We start from the raw sequence: 22,151 nt of genomic DNA, 5'->3' as shown, positions 1-22,151 counted from the left end.
CAGCCCTAGCGTGTGAGAGGAACCTCCCTCCCCTCTCCAGGCTTCTTGCCCAAAGGTTTACAGACAGCTCCCTTTCCATCCCACAAGAGGAGACAGGCAGATGAGTCATAGCACTGACTTAGATTAAAGGAGTATTACTGTGTTCGCAGAAATGGATCTGTTTTATTATCCGTTTCTTGACACCTTACATATAGATAGGCTTTTCCCACCAGACGAGCAAGTTCCTTAAAATCCAACTACTTCCTTAGCTAAAGCTAAGGAATGACCAATGAGACTTAGAAACTCGTGTGTCTGAAAAGCAGCCAGGCTGAAAAGATGTAGTGGAAACACTGAGGAAAGTGGTTTATAACCCTCAGACTCTAGATTCAAGTCTGCAAAGTGATGCCATTCTTCTAAAAATACACAGAGGAACTACGGAAATCCTTTCCTCTTTTCTAAGAGTGTTTCCTTTCCTTCTTTTTCTTTTTAAAGAAATATAGTAGGATTGGCTTGTAAAGGAGATTCACCACCTCAGATTTCACTGTTTTCGTGGGGGTGATGGTCATAAGATACTATTTTAAGGACTTCCTTCTCTTATACAGATTTTTCCACACTGGGAGGACAGATAAGGTATGTTCCACTAATGTTCTTCATTAAACACACATGCGCGCCAGCAGTCATTTCCCTTTGTCTTGCTATCCCATGACAACAGATTGCATATCATAGGAAACTGGAATGGAGACCTTATTTGGTTTGGATCTCTCTTCTCCATTGTTTAATTCCACATTCAATTTTTTATTCTAGGTTGGCCTCTTTTTTTTTTTTTTTTGCAGAAATATACTATGACTGAATATAGGAACAAATAAATGAATAAGTGTTGTTTTTCTGGACTCACATTATACACTTTTCAGAAGCACTTTGACCAGCATCCCCCACCCCCAGTATTTTATCTCTGGGCTGAATGTATTAGTTATTCAGTAAATAACCAATGACTTGATGGGCATATATGTATCATGTGCTCTCCATACCTTGTTTATTGTTAACCAAGTTCCAGTAGTGAGCTTCCCTATTTCCTTTATCGCTGTGATGTACAGATACCTCCGTGGGATTCTGTCTCTCTCACCCTTCAACCTAGACCACCTGCCCATTAAAACAAACAAACAATCATTAAAAAGCTTCTACCAAGTTTCGGGAAAGGAGGTCTAAGGGAACAGAGAAAGTTTCGCATTTCCTGTTGAATCTAGGCTTGGCTTTCAGAGGAAGCTGGATGTCTTTTCAATCTAATATACTCCGTTCTCTGATGCCACCATCCTTGATTTTCCTTAAGAATGCAAAGGTATGGCTTTTTCCGCCATCTTGGAGTCTGTGGAGGCCTGCTGGGAACAGGACTCTTATAACGCCAAATAATGTCTGGAAGGCTGTGGTCCAAGGCCATTTTTGCTGGCTATAAGCGGGGTCTCCGGAACCAGAGGGAGCACACAGCTCTTCTTAAAATTGAAGGTGTTTACGCTCGAGATGAAACGGAATTCTATCTAGGCAAGAGATGTGCTTATGTGTACAAAGCAAAGAACAACACAGTGACTCCTGGTGGCAAACCAAACAAAACCAGAGTAACCTGGGGAAAAGTAACTCGTGCTCATGGAAACAGTGGCATGGTTCGTGCCAAGTTCCGAAGCAACCTTCCTGCTAAAGCCATTGGCCACAGAATCCGTGTGATGCTGTACCCCTCAAGGATTTAAACTTAGTGAAAAGTAAATAAAGGTGTAGATTTGTTCTCTTGTATTTTTGTTAAAAAAAAAAAAAAAGAATGCAAAGCTATGGGGCACCTGGGTGGCTCAGTCAGTTAGGCATCTGACTCTTGATTTCAGCTCAGGTCACCATCTCAGGGTCCTGAGTTCCAACCTTGCCTGGAGCTCTGCACTCAAAACAGGGTCTGCTTGGGATTCTCTCTCCTTCTCCCTCAGCCCCTCCCCCCACTGGCAAGCACGGTAAATAATTAATTAATTTTTTTAAATCTTAAAAAAAAAGAATGCAAAACTATGATGGCAAACTTTTTAAAGGATCCCAGCTATTTATTTTTTGAGTATCAACTTTTACACAAATGTTGCCATTACTTTTTTCTTTTCATTTAAAAATGTGATTTTAAAATATTTTTCCTAAATGGGACCCATTAGATCTGAGAAGTAATGTTCTTCCCACTTATCAGACATCAACTGTGTGTCAGGCATTGAGGAATAGCTTCCACATTCATTATTTCATTTACTCCCTTACAACCACCCTATGAAGGAGATGTCAACACATGAGGGAACAGAGAGGTTAAGCCATTTGCCTAAGATCACACATCTAGTATGGGACTCTTCTGACTGTTCCACAGAAACCCATCCAACTTTTGTCACCTAGAGCCCACGAGTTTGGCCATCTAGAAAATGTTTTCTGAGGACGCAAAGTAGAACTGTATTTGTACTCTGTGAAACCCATACCTTCACTGAAGGAGGCAGCCCTCAGGTAGCCAAGAGGCCAAACTGACTTGTGCCTCTATACCCTACCAGTTAGGAGCAGGTGTGGAGATCAGATAAGCCTGATTTCAAGTCCCAGCTCACCCACTTACTGGACGTGCGACCACAAGAAAATTATTTGCTATCCCTGAAATCCGGCTTCCACATGTATAAAATGGGGATACTAATATAAGTCGAATTCTATGAAATTGCCAACTTCCAGCTAATTTTGAACTCCAAAAAAGCATCTGCACGTGGTTCAACCCAAACTCTTCACTGAGTCACTGTACAGATTAAACAAGCGCGCATAGGAAAACAAATGGCGCTTTTTAGTGGACTTTCTCCTCCTGACTTCATTTTGCTCACGTCAATAAAGTTAGTTTGCTTTTTCTGTGGCACTTTACGTACAGAGAAGCTGGCCTGACGTTACGTTAGTGTTGGGAGTTGATAATTCAGGGAGACAGTAAGACTGCACGGATCCTTGAGAATTAACAACCCACAATCTCCTGATCTCCTGAGGCCTTACTGCTCCTGCTCAGGGCGTTTTCCCCCTTCGTTTTGTCTCTTAATTACTAAGTAAATTCACAAATACCTCTTTTTAGAAAGTGAAAGGGTAGGGGCTTTGGAGCATGTTGCGCACTCCTTGTTAAGACGAGGCTGAAAATTCCATTCTTGGCCCGACTCGGTGGGCGCGAAGTTGGCGGGGCCGCGGCGGGCAAGGCGTGTCCGCTGCGCGCGACGGCTCCCTGCTCGGCCCCGCCCCGCTCCGCTCTGCCCTGCCGCCGCCCCGGCCGCCCCGCCCACGCGGGGAAGAAGCGCCGCCGGAGCGAGCGTACCTGCCGAGTGCTGTTCACTTCCTCGCCAGGTGCTAGGCTCTGCTCTCGGCTCCTCACGTGCATTCTTAATTTCCTCCCCAACAACATTCCCGGTAAAAGGCAACTGTCATTTCCTCATCTGCCAAGTGAGGAAACACCTCAGGGAGAGTGAGTCTCTCGCCTCAGGTCCCCGAGCGGTAGACTAGGACTCCAACCCGGGCAGCCCCGGGACTCCCACACGGAACCTCTCTTTTTTCTCTTTGGGTAGAGGCAATTTTTTGCCTCAAAATCCTCCCAACTTGGCCATCCGCAAGAGACCGCGCTCGGCCTCGCCGACCGGCAGGACCTCGCCGCGCGCCTCAAGTCCAGGGCGCCGGGCGCCCGGCGCGGGGCGCGGGTAGGAGGAGCGGCACCGCCCCCGGGGTATTTAAGCCCCGTCTGGAGCCCGCGGGGCCGGACGCTCCCGCTCTTCCCAGCTCGCACCTCCCCTCCTCCTCCCCGCTCTCTCCCCGCGCGCCGCCACCCTCCGCCCCGCGCGCCCCCACCCTCCGCCCCGCGCTCGCCTGGCGCGCAGGCACCAGCCGGCAGGGCGCGGAGAGCGGGGCGCGGGTGGCGCTCGCCTCTGCGGAGCCGCCCCCCGGCCGCCGCCGCCGCGCATTGCCCAGCCCGTGCCGCCAGGGCTGCCGCCGCCCGGCTGCCCGCACCGAGTACGCCGCGGCAGCGGGAGCCCGGACGCCGGCCCCTAGCGCCCCGCAGACGGGCGGGCGGCTGTGGACGTCCGGCCAGCAGCCCGCAGCATGGATTCGGATTCCGGCGAGCAGAGTGAGGGCGAGCCAGTGACCGCGTCAGGTACCGAGGGGCCGCGGCAGCCCAGCCGGGAGGGCCGGGGCCGGGAGGAGGGAAGGCCGGGGCAGGAAATCGGAGTATTTCTCGGAGCTGCCGGGCGGGAGGCCGATCCCTTCCAGGCCAGGACCCGGGATTGCTCCGCGCTGAGTTTGCTGTGAGGCTTTCCACTGCACTTGGGCGCGCGGGAGGGAGAAGAGGTACATCTGCGGGTGGCTCTCCGCGCAGCTGCGTCCTGCAGCGGGCTCGGGTCGCCCGGGCTGGGTGGGGGTGGGGAAGGGTTCGGGAAATCCGCGTCCTGTAGTTTGCTGCAGCGAGGGTTGCAACACATCTGCCCCTTTGAAATAACTTTCCGAGCGCCGACCCCGTCCTCGAACCCGGGCGCCAGGGACGCTGAGGAGCAGGTGACCCGGTCGAAGGCGTGACAGGGGACTACGGGAAGGAAAGGACCCGCGGGTGGACGGGCAGGGGTCAAACCACAGCTAGTGGCTGCGGTTCCCGAGGCGGTGCAGAGGGGTTCGTCCATCGGTGCCCCGTACAGGCAGAGGAGGTCCAGTCGGAGGGGTCCGGGAACACAGCCGCGGGGCGGGGGGGGAGGGGGCGCGGGAGCCGGGCTTCGCCTTTAAGAGGCGCCGCCGGCTTTTCACAATCGATAGTTATCGAAGCAATGGGTGGATGCTTACTTTGGAAAAAAATGAACGTCCTCCCCCGCCTCTTCCTGATACTGAGCAACAGGAGGAAGCCACCCACAGTCTTGGGTCTACTTACGGCTGGGCTCTGCCCACCTCCACCGGCCGGCTCCACCCGCCGCCCACGGGTCCACACACCGGAGACCTGATCGCCCTCCCCACCTGTCCCCGGCTCCCGGGACCCTCGGGGCCCTGAAGGCTAGCCGCGGCCGGCCGGCAGACATGTGACCTGAGGGCTGGGACCCTCCTGGTACAGACCCGAGGTCCTCGACTAGTCCCCACTCTTACCTATGTCACACCAGCATCCTGAGAGTGGGGACCAAGTGCCAGGAGGCACTATCAGCCCAGGCGTGGCTGGAGGAAAGGCAGGCTCAGGAACCACGCAGGACAGCGCCAGGCACTGTGCCAAAGGCCCTACATAGATGATTCCCCTTAATCTTCACAGCATCTAGCCAGGTGGTTATTAGCTCCATTTTACAGAAGCCCACAGAGGCTAAGTGGCTTACCCATGTCTCACAGCAGGGAGTAGCCAAGGTCTACTTGATAGGATAGGATTCCCTATTTACTATATGGTACCCCTCAGCCTCTCACAGGGTGGCTGTGGTCAACACCTTTTTGAGTGGGTGGGAAGAGATGAGGCTGGCCAAGAGGAAGGGTGGCATTACCAAGATGCCTTTGTGAGGATTCCCGTGTGTGTGCAAGGGCCACCTCCTTTGTGCAGGTAGGTGTGGAGATAACTAATTAACCTGAACCCTTTGCCTACTTGTATGTTTCTGTGACTAGGAAGCACCAAGATTTTGTTTCACAGGGGGCTTGTTGATCTCCTAACATCTTTTTAAAGTTCCAGTGGGTGTTTGTGTGTGTATCTAAGTATACCTGGAGGGGCGCCTGGGTGGCTCAGTCATTAAGCGTCTGCCTTCTGCTCAGGTCATGATCCCAGGGTCCTAGCCCCACATCAGGCTCCCTGCTGGGGGTCGGGAGGTAGGCCTGCTTCTCCCTTTCCCACTCCCCCTGCTTATGTTCCCTCTCTCACTGTCTCTCTCTCTGTCAAAAAATAAATAAAATCTTTTTTTAAAAAGTATATCTGGAAAGCTGGGGTGTGGTTGGTGGGGGCCTGCTGACCTTAACTTTACTGTCTCAAAATCCCAGGAACTAACACGCTGTCCCCACCCCACCCTCAGATCTCTTATGCAGGTTGATGATTGAAGGAGAGGAGAAGGAAGCTTAGAGAAAGAAGAGGGAGGAGAAGGGAGAGGAGATACTCCAGAAGAGTTGGTGCTTGGGTGAAAGGGGAGGGAAGGAGTTCTCAAGGGTCCTGTTTCTTCTCCCCCAAGCCTGCGCAGCCCGGAGTATCCCAGATGTGTGCATGTCCATTTGTGTCAGGCCTCTGCACTGAGCGCTGAGGTCAGATGGGTCCTGTCAAGAATAGGGCAGCCAACTCTGTGAGCTGTCACCATGTGTTTGCACCTTGCTGTTTTCTACAGTCATTTCTTCTTTTCTGTGAGCGCATGAATCTCTCAAGGTGAACATTTAATTGACTATCACAAGCCATTCTTCTAAATGGCATTCCATCTCATTCTCAGTCTTAAACTATTTTTCGTGACAAATCTTCAGAACTAGATGCTAATTCATTGCCTTGCTGTAGCTGCATCCTGTCAAATGGAAACCTTTGTTGTGACTTCAGATACAGGTTAAATGACAGGTATGTTATCCTTAGGGGTTGACCTTTCTATAAGGAATGAGGCCTTCATCTGTGGACCTGTGTCTGTGCAAGCTGGATGCGTTTGTAACCGGGGACAACAGAGAAGTGGGACCTCTTGGAGTATTCATCGTGTGTGTGTGTCTGTGTGTACCTACCTCTTAGGGAGTTGAGATGTAAGGGCTGCATCCTCCTGAGTGGCCTTCCCTTCTCAAACTAGCAAAGAAAAAAAAGCCCTGCCATGAGATGTACCCTATTAAGGTCAAGAGCCTGGACTCTGGAATCAGAAAGACCTAGGTTTCATTCTCTACCTAACGCAAGTTACTTAACCTCTCCAAACCTGTTTCTCCCTCTGTAAAATGGGGATAATACTAGTACCACAAGGAGGTTGTGAGGATTAAATAAAATACCACATGAAAAGTGTTCCCGGTAATCATTCAGTACATGGTAGCTGCTGTATTGTTTATCACCTGACTGGATTATTTGTTATAAGAATACTGCTAAATAATATACTCCGGTGCTTTATAAAATGTAAATCAGTAGGCGTGTTTAACACAATTAGTATTATTGTCATTATTATCATATTAATGTAATTGAGCAGGTTTGTTTTGAATTTTCTCTTTTTCATTCTCTCATTCTCTCTGGGGTATGTGTGTGTGGGTGTGGGTGTGCACACAGGCGTGTGTGTGTGTGTGTGTGTGTGTGTGTGTGTTTGCTTGTTGGTTTGGGAGAGGTTATCGTTACCTCTTCTTATCCTCCTTATCTGCCAGCTCAAGGCATGAAGATGAGGACATTCAAAACTACTACTTTCACTCCCCTTTTCCTTTAGCTCTAGGTAAAGTTGTACAAAGCAGAGAACCCCTTACCCAACCCACCAGCTAACTTGGAGATAGCCACTTCCATGCCATTTCAAATAAAAGAAGAGAAGGTAACCCTTCCCAACCAGTGAACCGTTTTCCTTCAAGGTAGCAGGAGGCCCAGGAAGTCCTCGTCATTCCCCTTCCATTTTTACCCATCTCAGTCACCTTCCCAGTTACAAATTGGCAGAAGAGTGAGAAAGTCTCCAAGGACCACCTACTCTTTACTGTACCCCTTTCAAGAGACTTTTCCGAAGATCTCCCCAGTGCCTGCAGTGCACTCATCAAGTGATGCAACCCTCTGCATATGAGGGTGAAGGGGGGAGATGAAATTTGTCTCGAGCTGCATTTTCTGTTTTTCCGGAAGCATAGGATGATGCTTCTATATCATTCTGCTGCCTGAAACTCTAGTCTGCCTTTCTGTCATTTTGGGTTCTTTCTATGATTAGGAAAGAGGCAGGGTTTATGGAACACTGGATTCATTCCAGAGACCCAACTTGGCAGTCTGTCGTTTGGCAAACCCACCATCCATCTCTCAGAAATCCTAGCACTTGGTATATTAACTTGACAGTGATTAAGAGTCTTTCCTAAGAAGCAACAAGCGAGTAAACATTAGCGGTGTCAGCTTTTTCCTTTTTTGCCTTGTAAGACAAAGATAGTCTACCCAGCTGAGGGCAAACAAGCTCCTTCCACCCACAGCTAGATGGTCCAGGGCATTCAAGCTGGTGGGGCTTCACAGCTGGGCAAGTGCTACAGAAAAGCATTTCCATGCAATGGAGTCGAGATGTGGTAGGGGAGCTTCAAGACAGTAAAAGAAATGGGAAAAAAGCAGGCCCCTAACCCTGCCTTTGCCATCTCTCCCATCGCCTAGGTCCTAAGCTTGGTTTGTGTGAACAAAGTGGCAAGGTGGATTAGGGAGGTAGGATTCAAGTGGGTAGGATTCAATAGGTGGCCAAGAAGAGGAAAGGTGTTCCAGAAGTCAGACACCACTTGCGCAAAGGCACAAATAAGCAAGGGGGTTACTGGAGTGGAGGGCATATACTAGGAAGTACTGGGAAATAAAGTGACAGGAGTGTAGGGAGGGCCACATAGAAGAGGGTCTTAGTGACTGGTCCTGAGATGCCAGAGGAGCCCCTGTTAAGCTGATTGTTGTGCAGAGACAGGACTGACCGAGAGCTGGGTTTGCAGGAGCCACATCTGACAGACACGGAGTGTGGGACTGCCCAGCTTGGAGCCTCGGCGACCAGGGTTGGCCACGGTATCGGAGCAAGTGGTAACGCTAAGGCGAGGCAGAAGAGGAAGGATGCAAGTGCCATTTCAGAGAAGCAAACAACAGAAGTTGCTGACAAACTGTATAAAAGCAGTGCAAGGAGAGGGAGAGTGGAAGGAGACTGGCGTGTTGAGTTGGGGTGAGGGCCGGGAAATGCGGGAGGTGGACTCCCCCACCCAGGCTTCCAAGCCCCCCCTTCTTTCCATCAGGCACTTAGCGGTGATGTTTTGTTTAAAGCCATTTTCCCCTGTAAAAATAAACCATGTTAGGGCACTGGCTTCAGGGGACTGTGAGGTTCTGGAGTTGGTTGATCCTCATTGTTAGATTCCTTGTGGAGACTGTTGAATAACCTTTGTTGACTGAAAGATTGACAATTGATGGGCTGGCCAACCTGGAATGGAGAGCATCTGGGGATGAGGTATCACTTGCCTATTAGTCACTGTCCTGTGTCTTGTTCCTGTTTGTGGACATTTTCAGGGGCCTCTGCCTTGTCCACACAGTGTCCTGTGACTGCTTTAAGGGGTCAGGACCTTGTCTTGTGCTTTCATGTTCCTCAGATTTTATGGGCATAATAAATGAATGCGCATCTTGAGGAGCCTCGTGGGAACTCTGCACTGAAAGATCAGACAGCAAGAAACCTTTCCTATATGGTGGAACTGCCAAAGCTTTCCTTCAGTGTTTTGTTTTGCTTCAGTGTTTTAAGATTTCTAGTACTGTCTGGGACCCTGTGTTGGAAAAGTATGGGGAAGGCAGAGAGGTAAGGACACCGTCCATTCTGTCTTCCAGGGCTTAAGATCAGATGGAGAGACAGGACACATATACTGGTGGACACAACCTTACACCAGTGCATGAAGACTCCTGGCCCTGGGACTATACCCCGGCCAAATCTCTGTTGTCTTAATAACAGCCACTTTCCATTGTGTGCTTTATGGTTATTCTTATACATATCTCATCTCTTGTACTGGATTGTTAGCTCCCTAAGGGCAAGGATTGGGTCATTTTCACCTGTATCACCTCCCACCAACACGATGGATCCTGAACACACTAGTAGGTTTCTGGCTGGCTGGCTGGCTGGCTGGATGCATGCCTGCTTGGATAAGTCAGTACAGGCATAGCTCAGAGATATTGCAGGTTCAGTTCCAGACCACTGCAATAAAGCAAATATTGCAATAAAGGTAGTCCAATGAATTTTTAGGTTCCCCAATGCATATGAAAGTCACATTTACACTGTATCATAGTCTCTTAAGTGTGCAATTGCATGATATCTTTAAAAAAACAATTTACATACCTTAATTTAAAAATACTTTATTGCCGGGGCGCCTGGGTGGCACAGTCAGTTAAGTGTCTGACTCTTGATTTCAGCTCAGGTCATGATCTAAGGGTGGTGAGATGGAGCCCCACGTGGGGCTCTGTGTTGGGTGTGAAGCCTGCTTAAGATTTTTTCTTTGTCCCACCCCCCCCAGAAAATTTTTAAAAAATACTACTTTATTGCTAAAAAATACCATAATCTGAGCTTTAGTGAGCCATAATCACTGATCACAGATCACCATAACAAATGTTAATAATAATTTAGAAGTTTGAAATATTGCAAAAGTTGCCAAAATGTGACACAGAGACATAAAGTGAGCAAATGCTGTTGGGAAAATGGCACTGCTAGACTTGCTCCACCAGGGTTGCCACAAACCTTCAGTTCAGGAAAAAAAAATCTGCGAAGTGCAACAAAACGAGGTATGTGTGTTTATGGATGGATGGATGGATGGATAGATGCTGTTGTAGGCTGGTTCCCCAGGAAGCAGACTCTGTGATAGAGGTTGGCATGCAGTGGGTTTATTTGGGGAAGGAAAGGAGAGGGGAGGGACGCTGGACTGGGCAGAGTGAGAAGCTGAGCTGCAGTGCACACCCAACAACAGCCTCCAGCTCTGGAGCTAGAATAGCCCTTCAGAACTGTTCTGAGTTGGGGTTCAGGGCCAGGCCTTCATGTCCCCTTATACAATGGTCAGTGAGTCATAGATGCAGGCCATCCCAAGGAACAGGGTATGAGCTTGGGTGCAGCTTGGGCTATCTGCAAGCCCCCAGCAGCCTGTGACATGCTTGGCCGTTCATTCTCCAGGAGGAACCAGGGCAGTATATTGCAACAGGTGGTCCCCAGAATTCTTCAGGAATTGTTCATTAGGGATGGCAGCCCTGTCTACCGGCAAAGCTCAGGGGATAGTCGTTGAGCTGTACATTTTGTCTAGACCTCACTAGGACAGTTTAGATTGCCAGATGAAATTAGCCATTCTAGACCTCATAGTTCTGCACCCACTTGTTCAATCCAGTCAATCCAAGAGATAGTGGCTGATCATCTGTTTTGTGTTCAGAGTGGTACAGGGTGCTCTGGTGGCATTGAAAAATGGAATTCGATGGGACCCTGCCCTCTAGAAATTTGCAGCTGTGTTGGGGAGAGAAAACACCCACCCAAAACTGAATCTGCCAGATGGTGGCATCAGCAGTAAATGCTGTAAGATTTGGAGCACGGGGCATTGTGGTTTGGAGTTCTGGTGGGGAGGCTTCATGGAGGAGATGGGCCTTGAGGGTAGCCTTGAAGGAGTGAAAGATTTAGATGGGGGAGAAGAAAGAGAAGGTGGCAAGGCCAGGAGACTGTGAGGAGCTTGGCCTGACCCAGTGGGGATGTCCCTAGTGGACTAGTGGGACAAGGGAGCTGTCATACTTAAAAGGTAAAATTGGGTGTCGTGGTGGTGCTTGTAGCCAACGTGTAAGTTTCTAGAGATAGAACGAGAATATGTGTGAGTGTGTAAATATAAAGCCTTATTGCCTATGCTATTTTTCTCTTAAAAAATATGGCACCTGTTTTTTTATTTGTCAGCAAAACCAAATTATAGTCAGACTTTCCGTTAGCACTCTTCTCTAACTGGTTCCTTTTCCTCCAGAGTTACCATTGGCTCCCACTTAAATCACATGCAGATCTCTATAAAGACACTATATACATAATTTGGTTTTGTTTTTTTCAGTCATTTGGCCTCCAACTCTTTATGTAAAATGCCTGTGTAGGTGAGTGTTTGGACTGTATTCTGTGCAAGTATAGAAATAAATGATAGAGAAGAATTTAAAAAACAAGTTTCCTCTGACAACCTAATCTAAGAAAACATATAAGGAGAGTGAGCACCCTTGTCCCCCACATATATTAAGGCAAGCCAAAAAATCGATTACTTTTTTATACATCAGAAATGGAGTTTTTTAAGCAGTTGCATGGTCCAAATTCTGATGCTGCCTTCGAACAGTCTTCATGTTCATACTGGGTTTCCTAAACATCCTTGCCTGGGAATAAATTTGAGCCTGTTCATGGAAAATCTAGTGTGCAGACTATAAAAATGGAAGGCTTGGCGGCACAGAAAGTGCTAGACACACCCTAATAGAAACCAGTATTTTGTAACTCGGTTCTCCAGAAAAAAAAAGAGGAGACACTTTGGCGGTGTCCAAATACTGGTTTAAACTGTTGAAAAACCACAGGAGCAGCTGCTAGCTTGTAGGGTCTCTTTTCAAAAGTAAAATATGTGGGGCGCCTGGGTGGCTCAGTCGTTAAGTGTCTGCCTTTGGCTCAGGTCATGATCCCAGGGTCCTGGGATCAAGCCCCGCATCGAGCCCCACCTTGAGCCCGGCCTTGAGCCCGGCCTTGAGCCCGGCCTTGAGCCCCGAGCCCCGCATCGGGCTCCCTGCTCAGTGGGGAGCCTGCTTCTCCCTCTCCCACTCCCCCTGCTTGTGTTCCCTCTCTTGCTGTGTCTCTCTCTGTCAAATAAATAAATAAAATCTTTTAAAAAAAAAGTAAAATATGCTTTCTGTGAAACTGGTCTAACCCTGAAAGGAAACATTTTGGTGATACAGTATTATGGAGATTCCTAGTTGATATTTTTTATAGTAAAGGCATCCAATTTCATGCGCGAGAGGAAATTCTGTCAAGGGCTGTTCTGGTGAGCATGCACATCCAGCAGGCCTGATCTGGGGCCTGTGGGTTATGCTGGGAAGGTAAACAGAAATTTCGGCGTAGAACATAGAGGGAGATGGTGGGGCCGTCTGCAGGGCAGGTCTGGGCAGCAGCTCTGTCTACCACGTTCCAGTCTGCTTCCTTGGTTTTCTGAGGATAACACTGAGACAGTCAGGGAGACAAGACTGGGGTTGGGGTGATAGAGGAGAGGACATGGGGTTTAAGAAATTGTGGCAAATATCAAACAAGATGAGAAACTGTGAGGATGGTCTTTGCCAGCCAGAGTCCAGTCCCAGAGGGCTAGTATGGAATGCAAAATAATAGTGATGTTTTGAATTTTACTTATTTCATGTTAACTAAGCACATACAATGTGTTCGAGATTGGATTGATTGTTTATATGCTATTTAACCCTTATGCTAGCCTTCTGGGATGGGTACTAGAAGTAACTTCATTTTATAAACCAGGAAACTGAAGCACAGAGAGGTTAAGTAACTTGCTCTGGGATGTGTAGCTTGTCAGTGGATGTGAAGTCAGGTTAATTCCAACTGTTCTTGTATGAGGTAGATTAGGTAGGTGGATGGATACCACCAGGCTCCTTTGTATCCCCAACCAGCTCCCACAGGGCCCAGAACCCTGACCATCAGGTTCCTTCATGAGGCTCCTTCTGTTAGGACATTCCATCTCCAGAAGGCCCTGTGTTAAGCAGCAGACATTACCTGCATTAGCCCAATAGCACATGGGTAAGGGTTGGCTGGCACAGATTCAATCTGATTCAATAGCACATGGGCAAGGATTGGCTAGAGCTGGTGAAGGGTGTTTTGGGAGGGAAGTTGGGGAGAGGGGCACAAAGCTTCTGCCAGGGAGAGAAGGTCATAGAAGGACTCTGCAGCTGTGCACATCCCCAGAGCCATGGGACGTAGCTGTATGTAGTGAATCTAGCAAACACTGAGACGAGAGAAGGATTGAAAAGCAAAGTCAGGAGAGGTGCTGAAGACAGACAAACATTCCTTTTATCAGAGTGTACTTAAGCTGGGTCCTCAGGCACTTTTTTCCCCCACTCCAGCATTAAATCATCTCAGATATAGAATTCCCAGGGCATGGTGACCTGTTGGATTCGAGGACGAGCGAAAACTCAAGGATGATCCTGCCTCACAGTGAAAAGAAGTCGAGATTCAGAGCTAGATGACTGGGGTTTGGATGTCCGGGGCAATCTCTTACTTGCTGCCTTTTAGTAACGTTAGTTTCTGACCAAAGGAATGCAAACTCATGGTAGAATATGTAAAAAAAAAAAAAAAAAATACAAAGAAGAAAATAAGATTGAGTCCTAAGAATAGATGTGCTTTTCCGAAGCCAAAAAGCAATCCTGAAAAGATGCAAGGGAGCTTTATTTGGGGATGGAGCGGGCTTTTTAAGAGAACAAAAGCCCCCCTTCTGCTTTGTTTTTGTGGGGATACTAAAAACTGGTTGTGTTGCCAGGTGGTGTCAGAACCAGAACTGGAGGCCAGATCCTCTGGTTCCTCTGTCCTTCCCAGAAGACATACATAATTTTTTTTAAAAGATCAGAGTTATTCTGGATGTTGGGATATCAAAGGGACCCCTGCTCTGTGTCCTTCCAACATTTTGTCCTGGGTTCTTGCTGCCCCCTCCCCACCAGGCACATCTGCCCAGAAGTCAGGCCACCACAGGCCCACACCAGGCCTTACCCTTCTGCCTGGTGCACTCCTCCCCCACAGTCGGGAAAGCCCTACACAGAGCCCTCAGAGGATTTTTATATTTTTTAATAGCCAAAACGTATTTACTAGGTTTTATAGATGCCCAGTGACAATTGCAAAGGTTAATTTACTTTTGAGTTTAATAGCTACCAGCTTCAGGGATAGATTTATTGACCTCTAGTTCTCCAATTATATTTTTTTATCTTTGGTTAGATTGACTGTTTTTGTAAGGAAACAGTGAAAGTTGTTCATCTGTGTTAATATTTCTACCCTTAGGATTTAACTTCATAATTCAGTGATTCAATCTCAGTGAAACAGTTAATACAGAGTCAACTTTTAGAGAGCCCAGAGCAGTATCTGATGGGAATTCAACAATAATTTCTTGACTTTTTTTTTTCCTTTCGACTTCTGCAACTATATATAATCCTGGTTTTCCTGCACCTTTCCTCCGTTGCTCCTCCTGTGTCCATCATTAATGCTTTCTTCCTACCTATGTCTCCTCAGGTTGAGCCCTCAGCCTGGTCTTTTCTGACAATACACTTTCATTTGGGAGAGATCATCCGTTCTCCCGGCGCAAAGCCAAAAATTCCCAAAGCTGCAGTCTCACCCGGTCCTGTCTCCCAAGCAAGAATCCTGCCTTGCAGGGACCTCTCCTCCTCACTGGCCAGAAGGCCCCTCAGCTCAGCACCTCCACACCCAGACCATTCCCCCTCCCTCAGCTTTGCCCAGCTCTTCTGTGGCTTCCTCGGCCACCAAGTCGAACAACGGTAAAGTCATAAGAACAATGAAATATCCCATACACTTGATCCATGGCAAAACCAGGACATGGATAAAGTAGGTATTATTATTCTTGGTTTATAGATGAAGACACAGAATCAGAGATTACCCCAAATCACAAAACAGGTGATGAGTTTTCACTATTGAAAACTGTACCCCCCAAGATGGGGGCAGCAACAAACCTAGGTATCCAACCTAAAAAACAATATTCAGCCAGAGAGCTACTGAACGATTAAATATATAATGACATTTCCACACAGCAGAATATTATTCAGCTGTTAAGAGAAATTAATTTGAAGAACATATAATATAGGGAAGAGTTTGCATTATAGTGGATAAAGAAAACTGGATAATCTGTGATCCCACTTGTGCTACATACATGCATATACACACATATTATATGTACATATATTTATTTATACACACACACACACCCATATGTACATACACATACATTCCTTTTTATAGAGAAAAGGGGAGGAGACTCCCTTCCAGTCATTCATACACATAAACTTTTAACTTTATAATGCTGGAACAGAATTAACCATTCTGTATGATGAGTTTATGGGTAATTATAATTTCCTTCTTTGTACTTCTCTTCCAGATATTTCTGCAATGAGTATGTATAACTTTCAGCAGGAAATGTTATTTTAAGAGCAACAATCAAGTGAGATCCAAGGGCCCAGTCCACTGCTCATCCTGTGGGCTTTGCTGTAGTTTCGTCCCAGTTCTTCCCTCCATCTTCTTCCCTGAAACTAGTTCTTCTCTCACTTGCCTGTGATCGTCTTTCACCTCAAACCAGTCCTTCCTGAGTCCCTCTCAGGGCTTCTCCTGGTGGGGGGCATGTTCCAGGCTTCTCTCCTCAGCCCTCTTCCTGCTCACCCATTGCCCGGGCTTTGGCTCTCCCCTGTCCTTGGTGCCTCCCCCACATCACTCTGTCCCATCTGGGCCCACCCGGCCTAGGCCTTGTGGGCCCTGGTGCCATGAAGAGGAAGTGTGGACCGTCAGAGTGGGTAATGAGCTCATAGATTTGGGGCCCAGACTCTGGCACAAGGCACCAGAGCCTCTCAAGCCGAATGCAGTGCTGGAATGAGTTTGCTGACTCAGCCATCTTGGCCCTTGAACGTGGCCTCACTGTCGCTAGCTGATTGTCATTGTATGCACCTGGCATCCCTGACCCTCATTCCCTCCATGACCCTTTCTCTGTCCCTGACCTCTATCCCAAATATGAATGACTTTCACCTTTCCTCTTTTTCATTTACACATTGATTTTGTGTCTTTATTACTTTTACAATTAGTAAAAAAGAGGGGTGAGCGTTTAAAATCCTGTTATAGCAGGATTACTAGTTTTTAGGTAGTATTGGTCTGCTACCGCCATTGGTCCGCCATTCCAAAAAAAATTATTGAGGAGTTGTATGATATTAAATATAATGTGTATCTATTTCCAAAGGAATTAGAAATTTAATAAGATTTCTTGTGCATCTTGGAGCTGAAAATAAGAGACATCGTGGCCCCAATATTCTTTACTGCCTCCCTATCTCCACCTTATTCTAATCTAGCCAACCAAATAGGGGTAGGAAGCTTATAGGAAACAGAAGTGCTAACCATTTAGATTCACGTTTATTAGAATTTTTAACCTAGTTTTAAACTAGCTAGGGCTAATGGTATTCCCCATCAGCCACAATTTTGTCTACTCTCTTGGTTTATATTATACAAAATGATTATTTTTACCTCTTTTCAGATATAAAAATATATATTGACTATGTATTTTCACGCTTCCAGAAAAGTTCATCCTCCCATTAAAAAAAATTACTTAATTTTCAAGTGGAAAGCAGTATCAGTTCTTTATTAAACAGCCGTATCTCCTTCTTATCAATTGTGAGTGAATATAACCACTGTGATTTTTAAGAGAGATCAGGAAATAGGAAAGGCAGAATAATCAAGATAAGAGTGAATTCTTAGAGAAAGTAGGCGTTTATGCCAAGAATGATAGATGATAGATACATCCTAAGACCAGCGTTTGTAGTAAGCACCCAGGTGTTATCTCCAGAAAGCTGTCACCGAATACCCCACCCCGGGCTTTCCATTCACCCCAGGAGGGAGGTCAGTGATGGACTGAAGCTCATGGGTGGGATGAAGATGTCTCATTCCAACCATCCTTGGGTTTTGTTTGTTTCATTTTTGTTAAAAAAGAAAAAAAAAATCTCCACATAAAAAGAGCTCTGCCAAATTGTCATAACCCAATGAGAGTAACTGGAGTCTGAGCAAAGTCTGAAGATGGTTGATAATTAGGGGCCAAGACTGTCTTAAGGCAGGCTGGAGGCCGGCAAGGACGAAGGGCAGCTTGTCTGGACATAAGGAGGTCAGGTCATGTGGCAGGGAGGCCAGAGGGGCAGGGGTCACAAGAAGGGCCATTCTCTTGAGTTGCTAGGCCAGCGGCGGGCCTGCCAGTCATGGCTGCCCAGCCTTCTTGGGCCTCTTCACCTGGAGGGTGGTCCCTCTTAAAGAGTCCAACACTTTGAGAAAAGCTGGCTCCCCAGCAGGGGCCTCCTGACCTCTTACCTCCTGCCCAGAAGCAAGTCCTCCCTCTCTCCTCTCCCCTTCTGTCCTGTCTGCCGGGCCCCAAATCTCTGCCTCATCCTTGATGCTCCCCTTCCCTGCAGCCTCTCCTACCCAGGTGCTTCTCTCCATTTCCTCTGCCTGGGCCCCGCACTCACCTCACAAGCCCTCCTGGGCATTGGAGGGACGAAGGCAGGGGAAACTCCGAGACCTGTGGCCATGACTGGTCATGAAGCAAAGATCTTAAAACTTTCAGAGAAAATAACCAGGCCCTTTTACCAATGGACTAGTTTCCCAAGCAGCAACACCAAGAGCTAAACAACAGTGGTACAATGCCTTTGAATTCTAAAGGGGAAGGATTTCCCAGGTAGAGTTCTGAATGCCGTCAAACCATCAGTTGTGCGTGTGGGTGGCATAAAGTCATTGTAAGACACATTTGGTCTCCAGAAAATTACCCTACTGTGTTCCCTTCCTTATAGGCTGCTAGATCAGGAGTCAGCCAGCTGAGGCCCCCCTGTTTTTGGATGGCCCACAAGCACGTTTACTTTTTTATTTAATGGTTACATTTAAATGGTTCTATAAGTACCCACATATATTTTGCCTTTTGGCCCTTTATTTCGGGCTCTTGCAGGTAGTTTGCTGATGTCTGTGCTCCTCAAAGTGTTCCACTGAAATGGGGTGTAAAGTTAAGAAAGAAGAAGCCATGAGATGGGCACAGGAGAGAAGGGAGGAAGGATGGAGGGAGAAGCAGGGTGGCGGCCTAGCACGGGCTTAGAGGGAGAGGTGCTCAGATTTGAGCCAGCACACAGAGAGAGCTCCCCGAGGAATCTCCAAGAAAGAAAATTAAAGGAAAAGATGAGGTGATGTGTCTGAACCCATTGAGAACGTTGTATTCTGCTAGGAACTTTGGGAGTGAATTAGTGCTAGGTAGGTAGAAAACTAACCGAAAGAAAAACAAGGCAGTGTTTAACTCCTGAGAAAACAAGATGAGTAAGAAAGGAAATGCAGTCATGGAAGTGATAGAGCATACATGAGTCAGCTACGAATGGTATCCAAGTCATGGTAGTGTAAATCACTGATGTTTGATTTAACCAAATATTATAATAGAACTAAATGGGAAGGTGGAAGGAGAAATGAATGGGAAGAGAGCTAATTTCTTGCCTTCCATTATAGGAAGTTAAAAGCAAATAAAGTCGAGGACTAACAGGATAACATGTAATTTAAATATAAAGAGGTAATTATTAGTTGAAACAGCTAAAAGAGTTTGAAGTATTTTGCCGTGAAGAGCCAGCATCCAAAGTGGGCCAGAGGATGCTGCATTTTGGATAAGCCCTAGGATGACTTGACTTTTAAAATAATGTACCTGTATCACTTTGAAAATAGATTTCTAAAATAACAAAACAAAAAGGAAACGTGACTGGTGAGCCCAAGGAGTGATGTCCTGGCAAGGATGCCTGGGTGGGAAGGAGGCGCAGTGGGGGTGACCTCAGGCCCCTGGCCAGAGGAGGCAGGCTTCAGTGCCCCCGGGGCCACGCTGGTTCTGATTATTGTTATTGCTCCTGACATAAGTGCGAAGACATTTCAGTAAAATGTCAAGACTGATAGCCATTTGTTCACACAATGAACATTCTCTGTGTTTCAATCCCTGGCTGGAGCCTTGGGGATGAATACAGGAATGATTCCTGCCGCCCAGCGGCTTACAGACGGCGGTACATGACGTCACTCATCCAGCTGGTGTATGATGGCTCTGCGCTGTGATGAGTATACCAGAGGGAAATGCGGTTGCAGGGACGCGTGCTCAGAGGTCAGAAGTCCTTCCGTGGAGTCTTGCGGGCTGGATAGGAATCGGGAGAGAGGGGTGAGGGAACAGGATGTGCAGAGAGGACCCCGGGAATGATAGCGCCCAGTACAGGGGAGACCAGGGTGTGGCTGGCATTAGAGGATGAAGCTGGAGAGGGTAACAGAACATAGATCCTTGCAAGGCTCAGCAAGGCGGCATGCCATGAGAGAGTCTGTCCTTGTCTTTCCCCCGCGACATCGCTTCCTGGACTGACTTGTCACTACTGGTTTTTTGAAGTTTAAATTCATTTGAGTTCCTACTATGTGCCAGAGACAGGACTGTGGACACAGCAGTGCAGGTCCCTGCTCCTGGAATTTGCAATGGACAAACCAGTGAAGCCAGGTGGGAAGTCCTTAAATAGGCCCTATTTGGGGGGAGGGTTGTTCTGGATAGGAGTGTTCAGGGGAGGGGTGGAAGGGAGAGCAGCAGGGCATGTTTGCATCCAGGTAGAAGATGCTCAGAGTAAAGCCTGTGGGACTGGGGCAAGGATGCTTTCTCTTTGGGCAGAAAGGTGGGATGACAGAGGTGTGAGGCCTCGCAGGAAGAGGTGACCTGGTGGTTTGGGCACAGCTCCCATTGACAGCTGTGTCAGCACAGGGCGGCCTGCTGGGGCTGGCAGTCTATGGCTTGGTCTGTGGGCGCTGAGTCCAGCACAGGGAGAGGCCTTGGGGAGAGTCTGCTGACCGCCTGCTCTGTGGTGAGCACAGGCTGTGGTCTGATGGAGGAGGCAAGGGCCCCAGGAAATTGGTGGAGGGGGCATTTTGGAGGGAAGCCACAGAAAAAGAAAGCTGGAGGCTCCAAGGTCAGTGCCCCCGGTTTTTCAAGGAGGGAGGAAGAGGAGGCATTCCGCTGCTGAAACGGACAGTTGCAGAGCTGGGAGAAAGCTTGGTGGATGGGGGGAATCGGTGTGAGAGAAGGAAGCCTGGTAATCCATCCTGTGGGTATCAGCTCATATCTCATGTATGCTCGGTGCTGTTCTTTAATGGACTTAAAAACTCACTTTCTGATTCTGAAGAAGTTAATATAAAATTAGCAGACTCATCGAGTCCAGCTCCCCTATTCAACAGACCAAGAAACCAGGAAGGTGAAGACTTGGGCCCATGATACACAGTGAGCCCCCTGGGGGCCTAGGGGGCAGCCTGGGAGCGGGGCTCTGTTCTCACACCCTGCTGCCTGCGCAGAGGCTGGATGCAGGAACAGTTTCCGCTGTGTGGGGGAGCGACTCCTTGGCCATGGCTCTGTATCCCAATTCCACAGGACAGCCATTGTCAGCATCTGGGGGTGACCACACCAGATGACTTGATCTGAAATGGTAAAACCTTGTGGTGGTGCTTTCTTCTATTACCATGATGTGTAAATAAGTTAGAGACATTTACTGCCTTGGGACAAGTGTGGAAAACGTTTAATTTAGAAAGGAAGTTTCAGAGAAAGACACGTTTATGTGTAACTTCCAGGAACATGAGTCTCCACAGCTTGTTTGGTTCCTGAGTTATGTGAGTGGGACCCTCTTGGCTCACAGTGGTTCTGTCTGAGGAGGGGTCCCAGCCGAGCTTGGGAGTCTAACCTCAGCGGCCTCGTAGGGGAATGAGAGATCTGCTGTCTCACCTCCCATCTGCAAACTCCATTCCCCAACACCGCCATTCCCCGGGGCCAGAAATGACTATGGCACCAGTGGATATCCAAAATGTGGCCTGACTTTGTCTTAGATCTCAAATCCATGGACCAAAAAAAAAAAAAAACAATTACTACAGAATATATGTAAGGGGTATTATTAGCTATATATTACATGTGCCCCTTTCCTGTTGTTCCACTTTCAAATTGACTGAAATCCAAAAATGTCATTGTACAAAATTTATATTTCACTAAAAAAAAAAATTTAGAACATTGAACAAGGCACAGTGCTGTCTGCCAGATCATCTCCCACCCAGAAGTACCTTCTGGTTTCTTCTCCCTCATGTATTCCGACCTCTCTAGTACAGCTACTGTTTATTCATTTTTTTAACTCACTAAGCTGTATTAATCTAATCACAGCATCTTCCAAGAGCCTCATTCCTTTAGGCTTACATGCCCACTATCTCAGGCCATATTTTATTTTTTTTTCCAGTATAGACTGGAATGTGTTCCATTTTATTGCCTGATTTTTTTTAATGTCTTAGGTTTTATATCTACGCTCCAAAAATTGAAGAATTCCAAAGGCTGACATTTTTATTACATCAGTCTGTTTACTAATTTCACATATTACCAAGCTGGCATCCTCCCATGGCTCTGAATGCAGCATCCTACCGGTGTCCTTGTTAGCAGTCTGCTGGCCTGAGCCTGGGGTTTCGGTGCCTGCCATGGTGAACAGTTTGGGAGCCGCCAGCAGACAGAGGGGATCATCCAGAGAGACAGACGTGGCCTGTGCTACTCTGATCCCCAGCAGCTCCTGGGTGTTAAAACAGTGGGTGAGCATGAAGGGACGTGAATGGGAGGCTCAGGGGGTGGCAGGAGGGTGGTGCTCCTGCCACGGAGGGAGGGCTCCTGCTGGAGTGAACATGGGTGTGGGGGTGGCACAGGGGGCACCCAGGGGACGCTGCTGCATATAGGGGTGCAGACAGGCAGAACCCAGCTGGGCCACGCAGGTGACTGCCTGG

At 47.8% G+C, this 22,151-nt stretch overlaps 2 protein-coding genes across 2 annotated transcripts in view; both read left to right on the top strand.

Moving 5' to 3' along the window:
* The first annotated feature begins 1,331 nt into the window (after positions 1-1,331).
* LOC113910164 (60S ribosomal protein L35a-like) lies at positions 1,332-1,750 on the top strand. The gene has a single exon (XM_035728196.1). It carries the CDS (start codon positions 1,386-1,388, stop codon positions 1,716-1,718), a length of 333 nt encoding a protein of 110 aa, XP_035584089.1. The 5' UTR covers positions 1,332-1,385; the 3' UTR covers positions 1,719-1,750.
* A 2,156-nt stretch (positions 1,751-3,906) lies between these two features.
* TNFAIP8L3 (TNF alpha induced protein 8 like 3) overlaps positions 3,907-22,151 on the top strand; it is a 35,772-nt gene continuing 17,527 nt past the window's right edge. The window contains exon 1 of the mRNA XM_027568687.2: positions 3,907-4,138. Within this exon, the coding sequence (XP_027424488.1) occupies positions 4,087-4,138 (52 nt within the window). The 5' untranslated portion in view covers positions 3,907-4,086. The remainder of the gene's footprint in view (positions 4,139-22,151) is intronic.

This window comes from Zalophus californianus, chromosome 6 (assembly GCF_009762305.2).
Source record: "Zalophus californianus isolate mZalCal1 chromosome 6, mZalCal1.pri.v2, whole genome shotgun sequence".
Lineage (NCBI taxonomy): Eukaryota > Metazoa > Chordata > Mammalia > Carnivora > Otariidae > Zalophus > Zalophus californianus.
The sequence above is the reverse complement of the archived record's forward strand: the minus strand, read 5'-3'. Positions and strand labels throughout refer to the sequence as shown.